Below are 14,265 nucleotides of genomic sequence, written 5' to 3'. Positions count from 1 at the left end.
TTCTCTCATCAACCTTTGTGTTTGTTCAGTTACACCTCCAGAGTACGTGGGCGAGACGACGCCGCTCTTCTTTCCCTCTTATTTTTGAAAGTCTGGTTCTGGTTTCATCTGGTTTAATAATATGAAACTATATATTTGTGTGTTCCTGGAACCAGAAGTAAGACCGTATAAAGACAAACGAAGACTTTGTTTGTGCCGTTTCATGGTATTTATTAGCAGAAATAAAAATACAGAATATCAGCAGCCTTACCTTTTGAAGCCATCGTTAAACTTGCACAACATCATCTCCACAGGTTGTTCTGAACTTAACATTATGAGTGAGCAATAAAGCACAAGATAAGTTTATATCAGACATTCAACAACACACAATGTTTTTACCTGTTTCTAGCAGGTCAAACTTCTTAATTTGGACTCTTAAAGATGATAAACACACAAAACAACCATCCTGAAGTACTAAAACAACATATAAATTAAAAAGAAAATGGAATCTGTCGCTCCACCGACTGCTTTTTAAGTTTTACAACCTGTTTTAACTCGTGTGTGTGAAAGTTAATTGGTTTACGTTTTTTAGCTGCAGGTCAGTTCTGTGTGTTGCAGCTCTGTGTTCAGCCTCGTTCACTCTGCAGTTTATTTCAGCTCACACTGCTGCACGTCTTCACATAGACTGTGTTACAGTCCTCGCACACATCTTCCCTCGTCACCTTCATCAGACACAATCCCAAAGAACTGAAGATGGGAAAAATTAACGGATGCCTGAAATGCCTCTTTGTCTTCTTCAATGGGATTTCTGCAGTAAGTAAAAACACTTTTACGATCATTTCTGTGTTTATTTTTGATTTAAAAAGCTTCAGAATCAATTAAATCCATTTTTTATTTTATGTGAGTTAATTTGATTTTAATAAAAAAAGAAGAAAACTAAATGTGTGAAGTTGGTTAATTCTTAGATTTTCAGCTTTTACTAAACAAACAATAGGGTGGAAAAAGTTAAAACAGTGATACAGATTTGCCAGAGAAAATCTACTTTTGGGGTTTATTGTTAACGTTTCTAAATAGTCACTTCCAGTAACTGAGAGAGAAGGAATGTTAGAGACAAAATACAAAAACAGCATAAATAACATACCCTTTTGACCGAAACCCTTTCTTTAAAATGTGTTTTTCCTTTTTCGAGCCCTTCAAAATTACATAGATTAGATTATTATTTTTGTATTTAGATACTTGACAATATTGCATACAATACAATGTTAAATAGGAAAACAATGGATGCTTACACTCGTCCCTAAAGTTAAAAACGTGTCCAGATTGAGATGTTTAACAGTGTTTGCAGGAGCCTGGAGTTGATCAGAGGAAGAGTTCAGTCTTTAGAGCAGTGATTCTCAACTGGTGGTCCGCGACCCAAAAGTGGGTCGCGGACCCTTTGCCTGACAAAAAAAAATAAAAAAGTGATTTTATTTTGAAGGGCATTTTTTAAGCAGCGGAATTATTCCAGCATTTACGGCACTTGTGCAGGAAAAATACCGACTAATGCATTGTGAATCACATCACGTGATGAAGCTCAGCCAATCAAATATGAGTATTTGTGTGAGATGTTCACACACCGTGACACACGGGGAGAGACGAGGAGATATGAGCAGAGCAGGACTGTTGACGTGAGAGGTGTGAAAGTCAAATCATAGAACGATTTCCAAAAGAGAAAAATATCCAGAGACCAGAGTCATTAGACTGACTGGACACTCATAGAGGTGAATTATTCCAACACTAATTTCTCTTTTTAGAAGATGAGAAAAATACAATATTGTGGCTTCTTCACTTCACACTGAATGTACTGAATTTAAAGCTGCAGGGCAAATCTATGAAAAACACAACGTAAACAATATTTTTTATGACTCGTCTTAAACTCGGGGCATCACACTTTTTTTTCTTTTTTTTTTATGAATTTCCAATTTAAAGTTACAAACGCTAAAGTAACAACGCTTGCTTGTTTCAGCTGTTATTGGCAGTTAAATAATGTTTACACTGAGTGAAATAGTCAAACCCAGTATGTGTTTCTTAATCATCAAATGGACATGTTTTTAAAGTCTTTATACAATTTTTCCCCAAATTAAATTGAGTCATGTGTTAAATTAATGTTACTTTATTAATAACTTAAATGCTTTTAAAATGTTCTCAGGTTGTTTTTGTACTTATAACTTTTCTTCAACATTGTTAACTTTACATTTTTTATTTTTTTAAGAATCAATATTTTGGTGGCAAACTTCAGCCTCCATACTCTGGGCTTTTTTAATTTTGTTAAAGCACAAACTAACTAATGTGATGTGCCTTCAGCACATCGGATGCGGGCTGATCTACCTGCTGGTGAGGGTCCAGAGCTACAGCAGCCAGGTAAACAACAACACAAGTAGTGAATCAAATTCCCGTTTTTCACATTTTGGCATCGAAATGCAGAAAACGTGTTAACATGTTTCATAAACCTATATATGCATTTGATTGAATAAACACAATCTCAATGAAATAATGATCAAATACAACTATCACTGTTGTCGAGAAGAGTTGAGCTCACAGAGAAAGCCGCCTTGGATACATGCATACACGTTCAGGGGAAGGTCAGGATATAAAAAGCATATACTCAGAAATCAATAGTTAAAGTGTAATCGAAAGATAAAGTGTATGATCGTTACATAACGAATGTTTAATACATAGAGTGATTTAACAAATGTAAACCTGATGATGATAATAATAATATGTGTATCTGAGTATAGTGCAGTCTGAGTGTAGAAAGTACAGAGAAAGAGGAAGTAAGCAGGGTGTTGGCTTCAAGGGATGGGGAAATAATGGTGGTTGAGAAGAAAAGACACAAAGCACAATAATGATGAGGGATGAGATCAATAATCATTTTATAAGCAAATGTGTACGAAGTAAACTGATTATAACAACTGTAACTGTGATTATAACAACTGTGATTATGATCACTAATCTGTGTTAGAAATGTGTGAGTGTAGGAAAAGGGGAAGTGCAACAGATGTTGAACACCCAGACACGCGCAGAGCTTGATTAAGTAAGCGCCCAGACAGGGAAGTTGGGGTGATTTCCTCATGCACACACACAAAATGTAGGTACTTTTCGAAGCACCTGCACCAAATCAATGATGTCATGTTCATCATGGGCTGAGGGAGGCCGTGTTGAGGAAGAGGGGGGAGCATTTCTTTTCTTGATGCAAAGCAGATGTGGCCTGGAGAAGACTTTCCACTCTCAATGTAAACCTCCAGCATTATTTACTAGTTTAAGATTATAAATCAAGGAAACTTTGAATCATTAGATCAAAAACACCCAAACACTGTTTTATAGGCGACAAACTTCATCTCACTTAGAATAGAATAACAATACTTGTCATTTTTTTCAGTTGACCAATAAATCCTGGAATATGTATTTACTTCAACGAGGCTCAATGTGCTGCCTAAAGCAATGGATGAAACGAGCTAAACGTAATTGTTAAAAGTTTGTGTTTTTACAAAATTAGTGAAAATGTGTGCATTACCATCTTTGCTATAATTCACGATTATGTAAAGCACTTTGTTTTGCATGTATGGTTGAATTTTGCTATAGAAACTATGTTTATTGTTGGCATTTTGTTACATCGTGGTTGGAGAATTTACAGATTTGAAAGACATGTAGAATAATGCCAGCCTTATTATGAAATCCACAGTTTTTTGGCTGAATCCAGTGTTTGTGTTGTTTCATTGTCCTGTCATGGCGGAGCAGCTGTCCACGGCTGGGGGCCCGAGCATGGCTTGGGGTTGGGTGTTTGCCATCGGCGTCGTCGGCATCTCCTGCTTGGGAATCTATGCAGCACGCGCCGAGAACCTAATCGCCCTCAGAATAGTACGTACAAGATGTCAAACTTAAAAAATAAAAGTAACTCATTTGTTTTTAGATCATTTAATCATTTCAAGATAATCAAGCCACAATCAGCAAAGGAAGATATATCTTTGAATGTTGTTTCATTTACAGTTTGCAGCCTTCATGGGGATTGGATTGATCATCATGATGATCTGTGGCATCATTGTGGTTGTCGCCAAAAACAACGTAATCTATTTATCTTCTCTGTTTTAGTATGCTAAAGTTCTTTATTTACCTTGAGGTGAATGTTTTCTCTATCTTCCTCGATGTTAACGTTCTGTCTACCTTTCATGATGCTCACTCTCTACCTTGATGCTGAAGTCTGCTATATCTACCTTGATGCTAATGTTCTCTCTATCTACCTTGATGCTAATGTTCTCTGTATCTACCTTGATGATATAATGTTCTCTCTATCTACCTTGATGAGATAATGTTCTCTCTATCTACCTTGATGATATCATGTTCTCTCTATCTACCTTGATGAGATAATGTTCTCTCTATCTACCTTGATGATATAATGTTCTCTCTATCTACCTTGATGCTAATGTTCTCTCTATCTACCTTGATGATATAATGTTCTCTCTATCTACCTTGATGATATCATGTTCTCTCTATCTACCTTGATGATATCATGTTCTCTCTATCTACCTTGATGAGATAATGTTCTCTCTATCTACCTTGATGATATAATGTTCTCTCTATCTACCTTGATGAGATAATGTTCTCTCTATCTACCTTGATGATATAATGTTCTCTCTATCTACCTTGATGAGATAATGTTCTCTCTATCTACCTTGATGATATAATGTTCACTCTATTTACCTTTTATCCTAAAATTCTCTATTAATACCTTGATGTTAATGCTTTCTCTATCTATCTTTGGCTAATGTTCTCGCTCTACCTTGATGCTAACATAGCTGTGATGCTAACATTATGTCTATGTATACCTTGATGCTAATGTTCTCTTTTGATGCTTATACCTTGTTGCTAACATTCTCTCTATCTATGCTTTGATGTCCGCGCTTTCGCCATCTATCTTGATGCTTATATTGCTCTAACGGTCTCTTTACCTACCCTGATGTTAACGTTCTCTTTTTCTTTCTATCTTTCTTAATGCTAATGTTCTTTCTATCTATCTTGATGCCAATGCTCTCCCTATCTAGATACTAGTTCTTCTTTACTCTTAAGTATTTCAATGCTAACATATTGCGTTGTGTCTGTCTACCATGATGCTTAGTTCTGTGTCCTGATGCTAATATTGTTCCTTCTGTTCTTGTAGGTGAAAGAACTGTTTAACAACGCCTCTGCTGAGATGGAAAAGACCTACATGGCAGACGAGAAATTCAGAGGGATGCTTGAGGAGCTACAGAAAACTGTAATGTTTGTTTAATTATTAAAACCGGAAGAGTGTAGTCTAACTACGGCTCTTCGAGGACGAATGCTTTACAGTCGACATTATCGATAAGGTTTTGATTTGTGATTTGGCGTTATTTTTCCTTCAATTAACTTCACTCTAAACTTCCTTTTCCCGTTGAAGACCATTTCCGCTTGTTGAAACTCACTCTCTCACGTGATTGCAGGATCACTGCTGTGGAATGTTGAGCTTTGAGGACTGGGATAAGACCATCCCCGACAGCTGTGTTTGCTACCCTGCATCTGGAGGTGGAGTTAATCCATCTGGACCATCTGAATGTATATCCAGACCTGAGGTTGGTTTTGTAAAATTAAACTGGAAGATCGGGTTTATAAATATAGGTATTCAGTGAGCCTCATCTCATGAGAAAGCTTGAGTTCATGTGCAAAAGTAAATTATAGTTGAGGACCTTGTGTATTCAGACGATACTAAACCCTAAATTCCCTTTAAACCCTGGGGTTACTTTCTTAATAGAATATGAACAGTATTTGAAAAATGATAACTGTTTAGACGTTACAGGAAATACTGGAAGAACTAAGGGGTCAGTAAGCTTCAAACAATCTAGTTTGTTGTCCATTCAAGTGTAAAAGTATTTATACTTCTTTTTTTTATTGCTATGATCATATCTTGCTATTGTTTTCTCGCAGGGATCCAGCGGCCCAGACAAAATCTTTAAACGGGTAACCAACCAATCAAAGCAGCATCCAATTCACCAGTCAGCGATGTTTCCACATAATAACCTTTCTCAATCTCTTCTGTTGCAGTCGTGCAGTGAAGCTTTGGGTGTCTTTTGGTGGATCAACCTCATCTTCCAGATCATGATGGGCTTCTCCTTTGGATTGGCGGTCACAGCTGTAAGCTCCTTTGAGTTTTATCAAGTTCTGTGACTGGATCAGTCTTTGAAGGATCCAGAAACCGTGGTTCAGTGTTTTGTCCTTAACTTGTTTCAACATTTGCTTCAGCTTGTCTCATTGGTGGGACAAAGCTATGGATTAGGTCAAGGAATCGCATAAAAGAAAGTCTCAAGTCAAGTGCAAGTTCTAAACTTTGCATTTTGAGGTCTTTACCTTTATTCGTTACCACCCTAAAGGACAAAAGAGCCAACGTTGTATGATGCAGATTGTTTATTGATTTTAAGAGATAACAAAACCGCTGTCAGATCTAGGATACCAAGTTTACATTACTTTGCTGACTGTGCCCGAGGCTTCTTGATTTCATGTTTGCGGAGTACTTAATACTTTTTAGTTAATGTTAGCCACAGCTGCCCATACAACTTAATTGCTAACCTCAAAAGGGTTGAGTTCAGCTTTTGGATGGATTTTGTTATCTTGTGCAAAGCTTTGGCCTCAGGTTGGGTTTGGTTACTTTCAAAAGTATTTAAATAAGAAATGTTTCTTGTGCAGCCAATGCTTCATGTTAGCTTACTGAGGAAACTTATTGTAAGAAACATTCAGTAAAAACATTAAAATCTTAATTTAAAGTAGGAAAAAACACTTCTAGAACCAGCTCCCATTTTGAATTTGTATTTTAGTTTGAAGACTATTGGACCGAGCTATTAAACCAACAATATGCTGACAATAAACCAAACAAAAAATATAAAAAAGATCTGTATGATAGCTGTTGGCCTCCAGTCAGAATTTAAATTCTTAACAGTTGTACGCCGTGGATTGGACGGATTGCTTGCGTAAAGTCTCTTACTTCTGAATGACCTGCACTGGTCACCTGTCTGTCTTTCTAACTGAGTACCCGTCTTTACAGCTGCTGGGCCTGCTGGTCTCCATCATGATGATCCATCAGGTCAAACGTTACGACAGCGGCAGAGGAGCATCCATGGCCATGAAGGACTACTAAAAGAAACCCTTTATCCTCTGCACTGAAACAGGCGGACTCAGTGGTTAATACACGGCGCTTCTTCTTTACTTTTTTTAATGTAATTTCTGGTCATTTCTCTCAGAGTGGCAGGATATGTGTGAGACAGAGAGACCACAGGGCATTCAGCAGGAAGATTACATTTGAGAAGTTTTCTTAACTCCCAGCTTTCTATAGTAGAGAATATTGCTTGAACAGCAGACATTTCTTGTGTTGTTCATGGTTTGCAGTATTATACTAGTCTTATGTAACAGAGATGTATTGTAGAATAGAAGCACTCAACTTTCACCACATCTGACTATACAGCTTTATTAACCCGGGGAGGTCGTAACATCCAGACTTTAAAAAGCAACAGTATCATAGTTTGAAAAGTCCTCTTGTTCTCCATCTTAAGTCGTCAACTTCATTGATTTTGATGGTTTAAAGCTTGGTGTTGCCAGATCTCTAGTTAGTTGATCGTAAATTGATTATATTCGTTTTTTGTTTGTCCAGCGATTAGTTCAGCCTCTGTTTAGCCCAGCTTAGTTGAGGTGTTAGCATGTGTATATCTACGTAAAGCACTTCAGTCATCTAAAAGGGAAACACTCCACTGAGCCTCTGCCATGAAGTGAAGACCTGTTTCCACACGGCTAAATGGCAAATCCTGACATTTTCATCATCCCAGAAGAGAGCGGGTCACTTGGGGAGATGGAAATCCCAGCAACACTTGACCTAGATTGTGATTGGATAATCCAAAATATGGTTTTTGAGTACGAGAAATCCAATTCTGCACTTAGAAAGGTCAAATTGTCAAAGATTGTTGAGGTATAAGCCAATTTATTACAAAAATAGTGTCGATTGGTGCTGAATTTGACCCGATATCTGATTGTGCCATAAAACAATAAAGATAAATGCCAAATCATTTCACAACACTTGACTGAGCTATATGTGTTGGATACATGGTCTTGGGAATGCATACTGCAATGGTGATATCACACAAATTATAAGAAACTCTAAACACAAATGGTGGTTGGCGCTAGGATTGATCCGTATAGAAATCCAAATAAAATCAATGTGTGGAAGCGGATGTACAGCTGAATGTCAGGATTACAAATTGTTCTCATCGCATTTGCAGTCACACAGCTGTGTGCACTTGAGGCCAAAGCGACAGCATTTTCATCGTCCACGACATTCAGTCTTGCACACGCATTTTGTAGAAGTATCTTCAGCTTACGTCTGGTTCATTGTCTTTAACGTAAGTTAAAACTCTTTCTCTTTTCGCTCCTGACCTTCTCTTTCCAAACATTTTCTCCTTTGTCCCCGCACACGCCAACCTCTCCAGGTAATCAGCCAGCTCTCCTTCAGCTGGGCAGCAGCCTTGGTCCCGGCTGCCCTGCTGACTGGGAGTTGTAGTCAGTTACCCAGATGCCATGATGGGTTGTAGTCTCTGCTGCAACCACTGGAGGGGATGTATCTCCCATTGATGACACTCCCTCTCATGACATCACACTATCTATAGTGGTTAAAAGGTTTTTCACAGATTATTAATAATAACCTGTTACAATTATGAATATATAATGGGAGCAGGAACAATAAACAATGTAATAAAGTGACTGTGATTAACTAACTCAAAAAAGTGGATTTCTCTTATCAAATTTTAGAAGATAGTAAGTCTAAATATTAGATATAGCAAATCAAATGGCTTAAGAAAGAAGCCATCACAATCCTGTATTAGTACATTTCCTAATTTTGATTCATTATGTCACAATTCTGACTAACACTCATTTCTGACACTACATTTAACGTTGGCGAAATAACTCTCCGAACTCACGTTAAATTAGGTTAACTGTCGGCTACATAAGCCAGGTCGACCGTTACCGTCTAACTAAGCGAACGTTAAATCGTTTTCCAGCTGAGGTAACGTTAGGTAACTACTTTATTCAGTACTTTATTCTTCTTAAAGCAATCCCAGCCACGACGGACTCGTCTTTACCTCTTCCGTCACGTTATTCTCCATTTTCACTTTGCTGGAAAAGTCTACAAAGTGACATAGGCGAGCTGTTGTTGACAGCGTTGTCTTGGCGTGATCTCATTTAACGTTATGATTCAAAACCGATATGATGAGAAGCACGTGACCTAGGAAGTATAACTGTTAAAACAGCTCGGTGGTACAGGGAGCAGAGGTTTCACTCTCTCTGATCATGTCATTGTGACTGGTGTCCACAGTGGCTGGTGTTCATCGAGTTGTAACACGCTTCGGGTTACTGCCGTGGGGTTCGTGAGCGCAATGACTCCAGCACACTCGGATGCAGTTTCTTAATTTCTTTATTCACCACAGTTCAGACTTTCTCCTGCAGTGGCTCCGACTGCTCTGTGGTTTGTCTGTCGTCTTGGCAGTAGCTCTCCTATCTTCACTCTTCCTCTGCTTATATGTAGGTGTCGGTAGGGTTATTCTTTTTGTTCTTTTGTTAGCAAATCTCTGAAACCATTGAAACAGCAGATTCATGCCCATGGTATTAAAATAAGAAACTCCCCCATCACATATAAGTGTAGTGCTCATGTGTCCGGATACTTATGGCAACATAGCCTCCTCACAGAGTTAAACCAGCAGCCGTTAGATGGCAGTGCACACCAGAGAACTGGCAGCGTGACTCACATGTGCAGAGGAACAGTTTATCTTCATGACGCAGGCGCACAGACGTTTGTCTCCACAGATCACACTGGTGTGAATGAACTGGGGAAGAAGATGAACCAGTGAAGGACGAGTGGGTAAAGTCAGTGTTTTGTTGATGTTGAGGGAGGATGTGGAGGCAGCAGCACAGGATTCACGTTTCTTATCTCCTCTCGGTCCCACCGCTGTGTCAACACGCAGGTTAATCAAACACAACCAAAGCAGTGAGATATGGTTTCAGTTACTGACAATCTGCTCGTTTTAGAAGCTGAGAGGGAAGCACAACGCTGCGCAGGTGACGACGTTAAATTCTCTGACCTTTTTCTCTGACGGTTGAGTTCATGCTTGAGTATTTTATAGCTTCCCCATTTTCCAAACACAAGTCACCTCCTTCTCTATCTTGAATAGTATCGTAGGAGTTAAAAGCATCTTTTTAAAATGCAGCTCCACGGTGAAGTGGTATTCTGTCGTGCAGCTCTGACCCCTGAAAATGAGGTTCCCATACAACAAAACTGCTGCGTGAATTTGAAGGGAAACGTATTTTCTCCCCTTTGGCGGTGGAAGGGTAAACAAAATAGGAGAAACATATCCAGGGGAATTAAGACAAAGATGAGGGCTGTGATATGTGTAAATAATAAAATTATAATTTAACGATAGCAAGTTTTGTCTTTTAGCATTTTGGGCGTTATCTATAGAGCGGTCCAAAATGATGTTGAGTTTTAAGTCAAAAACCTTCACATTCTCTTGGGGGAGGACCCTCAAACACAGCACCTCACCAAAGCTGTTATTCACTGTAGAAATGAAGAATGTGTTTCTTTATCCTGCTGCATAATAATTACGAGTAATTAGCTCGCAGCCTGTCTGCCAAGCTGGTGTTGATTCATGCCTGTAGGCGTCCTATAATATATTACACAGCAATACTATTGGCAACAAATTACACAGGAAAGCACTTTAAGTATGAACACGATGGGTAAATATTAGGGGTGCAACGGATCACAAACCTCATGGCCCTTTGTGGCATGACTTTAAAAAAATATATATATATTTGATCCCATTTTTGGGGAGCTTGGGGCTCCCTGACACAATATCAATCATAAAATGTATGCCCCCCCCCCCCCCCCCCCCAAACTAGATTTGCAAGATGTTCTGCTTCTGATTGTTTCTGGGGTGATCGCGGGCTTCCTTCCATTTGTTAAGGGGCCGAGGAGGTAATCCCTAACTTCCTCTGTGATTGTAGATCTGACAATGTCTGGGCACTAATCACTGTCCTTTTGATCTATGTATGACATGATTTCAACAAATTCGCGATCGAACCAATTCATTCTTGGTGGAAATACCTTCTTATATCTCTTCTGGTCTTTAAGAACTAGCCAAAGAAAGATCTTTGCAAGACCTTCAACCTCCTGAGAGATTTCCTTTCTTGCCAGATCAGAAACACCAAGATTTTGTCTTGTAAACATAATCAGTGGAATCAGTCAAACAAGCAATGTATGGATTTAACAAAAAGAGTTCATTTTGACAATCCAAACAATGACAATTAGAAAATATCAAAGAAATGAAATTACCAACTTCATTTAAACATCCAATTGACCCGTGTGTGTGTGTGTGTGTGTGTGTGTGTGTCCGCGCTTGTGTCCGCGCTTGTGTTTAGTGTGTTTGAGTTTTAAGAACTAGCCAAAGAAAGATCTTTGCAAGACCTTCAACCTCCTTAGAGATTTCCTTTCTTGTCAGATCACTCTCAACACCGATTATTTCCTCAATGATATCGAGCATGAAATCCTTAATGCCTTAAACCAATTATTAAGGAGTTGTAGATGATGAATAAGATCATTTATAAAGTGTTGGTAAATGATGAATAACTTATTTAGATGTACATTATTCATGCATTTATACATATAATGGTTAGGGACTATGTTAATATATGCTTTATAAACGCATATTAATACTGCAATTCATGATTAATTCATGATTTATTAAGGTAGTTACTACTCGTTAGTAAAGTGTTTTATGTGACCTCATCTAAAGTGAGGACTATTTATGCCTTATAAAGCATTTATTAAGTATATTGTGTGAGCTCATCTAAAGTGAGGACTATTTATGCCTTATAAAGCATTTATAAATGACATTGAAAGGCCAGCAGTGCCTCAAAACACATAGTTTTTGAACAGAACAGGCAAATAGACAAACACAAAGTGATCAAAAACATTAATATTTATTACAAGATGCAAACAATATATCTTAAATACAAACCTACTTACATTGCTCGAAGCACCGACCGAGGACAAAATACGACCAGTGAACTAGAATCATACCTTCAAAATAAAAGGATCCGGACAAATGAGATATCATGAACGACATCAGACTGAAGGAGATCTGGTCAGATGAGGTGAACACACACACACACACACACACATGTTAAGATATGTGTGTGTGTGTGTGTTATTCTAGTATCTATATCTAAAAGGCAAGTATTCCCCCCCCCCACAGGAATCATGAAAGCTTCATCTCAGCTGCTTCACTCTGAGCTTTTGTCCACATGAGCGTGAGTGGGAGATGAGTGAGTGTGTGTGTGTGTGTGTGTGTTGTCTATGCTTAGCTCGCAATTGTCATGCCATGTGTCAAGAAAAGTTGAGCCCACAGAGCTGCCTCGAAAACATGCATACACGATCAGGGGAAGGTCAGGATATAAAAAGCATATAATCAGAAATCAATAGTTAAAGTGTAATCGAAAGATAAAGTGTATGATCATTATATAACAAAATGTTTAATCAATATGTAACGAATGTTTAATACATAGAGTGATTTAACAAATGTAAACCTGATAATAAGTGTTTAAGTGTATCTGAGTATAGTGCAGTCTGAGTGTAGAAAGTACGGAGAAAGAGGAAGTAAGCAGGGTGTTGGCTTCAAGGGATGGGGAAATAATGATGGTTGAGAAGAAAAGACACAAGGCACAATAATGATGAAGGATGAGATCAATAATCATTTTATAAGCAAATGTGTACTAACCAAACCGATTTAACAAATGTAAAAACTGATTAACAAATGTTCTGTGTGACCGGAGCTGCGATGTAAGAAAAGTGCTTGTCAGGATGACTTGCAGAAATTAGGAGAAGACTGTTGCAAGAGATGAGTCAGAGGCAGGAAGCCTGGACTTATATGGACATGTTCGAACCCAACATCCTTTCCAGAGGGTGGGGGGGATGAGAGCATGTATTGAGCAGGAGGGGGGCTAACAGCCCAAATGATGAATAAAAGAAGTGGTTTGCTTGCTGCAAGCTGGGATTTCAACACGCGTGCTGTCCAAATGCACCAGATGAGAAGATACGGACGATTGCAACTGATGTATTGAGGACTTCGTCTCTGTTCACGGAAAGAACACCGCTGTTCGTGGACAAGAAGATTTAAAGACGGAGGTTTTCCTCTCCCCACTGCTCGACTCTTAAACATCTAGACAACGGAGAAGATGCAGCAGCCCGAGAAAGACTTTGTACTGAGTTTTGTGGACTGTTGGACGAACTCCGTTGCAGAGCAGGAGGAGACCGAGGGTCTGGCCGGACCTTCGCTCCTAACAACTCCAAAAGAACTTTTTCATCGCACCATTGAAAATCCAGCTCCAACCGAGCCGTCTCGGCGACTAAAACTAATGAGTATATTCGAAGAAGATAATTAAATTGACTAATCATGTGTAGTGACAATTTATGTGAGCTGTAGCTGTAACCCTTGCAAAACTAACTAAATATAACCTGCAATAAATATCTAATCTGCATTTAAAGTAAATTTCTCAAGTGCATTCATTTGCTCAAGTAGTAAAAAGTTCCTCGTGGCAGTAAAAAGTTAAAGCCATTGTATGTCTAACAACTGAGTTCTGAAAGGTTATCCTAGAGACCGAATCCACTTAACAACCCCTTACGGTTTTAGCAAAGAATTAATCCTAGCCGTTAAAACCTAACCTGGCATTTACCAAGAGCGCGGATCCATAAGAGGGAAGCTGCCATAACCGACGCGACTGGTGGGAGCGCCCGGGGCCAGGACTGGTCTCTCGGCCGAGCGCGCTCTGACCGGAGGAAGCAGGGTAGACGTCGGGAGTAACGGCAGTTAGCGGAGCCAGGCGAGTTCCCTCGCCAGAACACCAGCTCGAGAATCTTTTAATAGAGAGCTGAGTCAGTAATTAGCCCCGTATCGGGCCAGAAGTACCCAGGATCTAACACATGTTACCGTGGCAACCCTCGGAGACAAAAAGGTCAGGTATGACCGAGTCTCCGTCTTTCTTTTTCATTTGAGAAACGAAATGAAACGGTGAAAAAACACAACACGGCGTCTACCAGCAGGAAGCAGCCGGTGTGAGACAAACGGCTGCAGGTGGTGGAGAGCTGCTGTTATCCAGAGACGCTTTCAACCACAATAATGTGATCGTGAAAGTGGCTTCAGTCCAGCA

At 39.1% G+C, this 14,265-nt stretch overlaps 1 protein-coding gene across 2 annotated transcripts; it reads left to right on the top strand.

Annotated features, from left to right (window-relative positions):
* The first annotated feature begins 651 nt into the window (after positions 1–651).
* On the top strand, positions 652–8,070 carry LOC306795572 (tetraspanin-15-like). 2 transcript variants are annotated; one of them, XM_079294120.1, is made up of 9 exons: positions 652–792; positions 2,323–2,379; positions 3,757–3,876; positions 4,006–4,080; positions 5,174–5,269; positions 5,475–5,603; positions 5,956–5,988; positions 6,073–6,162; positions 7,067–8,070. In XM_079294120.1, the coding sequence occupies exons 1-9, from the start codon at positions 733–735 to the stop codon at positions 7,157–7,159; spliced, it is 753 nt and encodes a 250-aa protein (XP_079150246.1). In that variant the 5' UTR covers positions 652–732; the 3' UTR covers positions 7,160–8,070. The 2 variants fall into 2 exon arrangements, with proteins under 2 accessions (XP_079150246.1, XP_079150247.1); XM_079294121.1 differs by lacking the exon at positions 652–792 and adding an exon at positions 1,630–1,739.
* Positions 8,071–14,265: the final 6,195 nt, after the last annotated feature.

Source organism: Melanostigma gelatinosum (genome assembly GCF_949748355.1).
Source record: "Melanostigma gelatinosum genome assembly, chromosome: 22".
Taxonomy (NCBI): domain Eukaryota; kingdom Metazoa; phylum Chordata; class Actinopteri; order Perciformes; family Zoarcidae; genus Melanostigma; species Melanostigma gelatinosum.
Note: the sequence above shows the minus strand (reverse complement) of the source record. Positions and strands in the feature narration are given on the sequence as shown.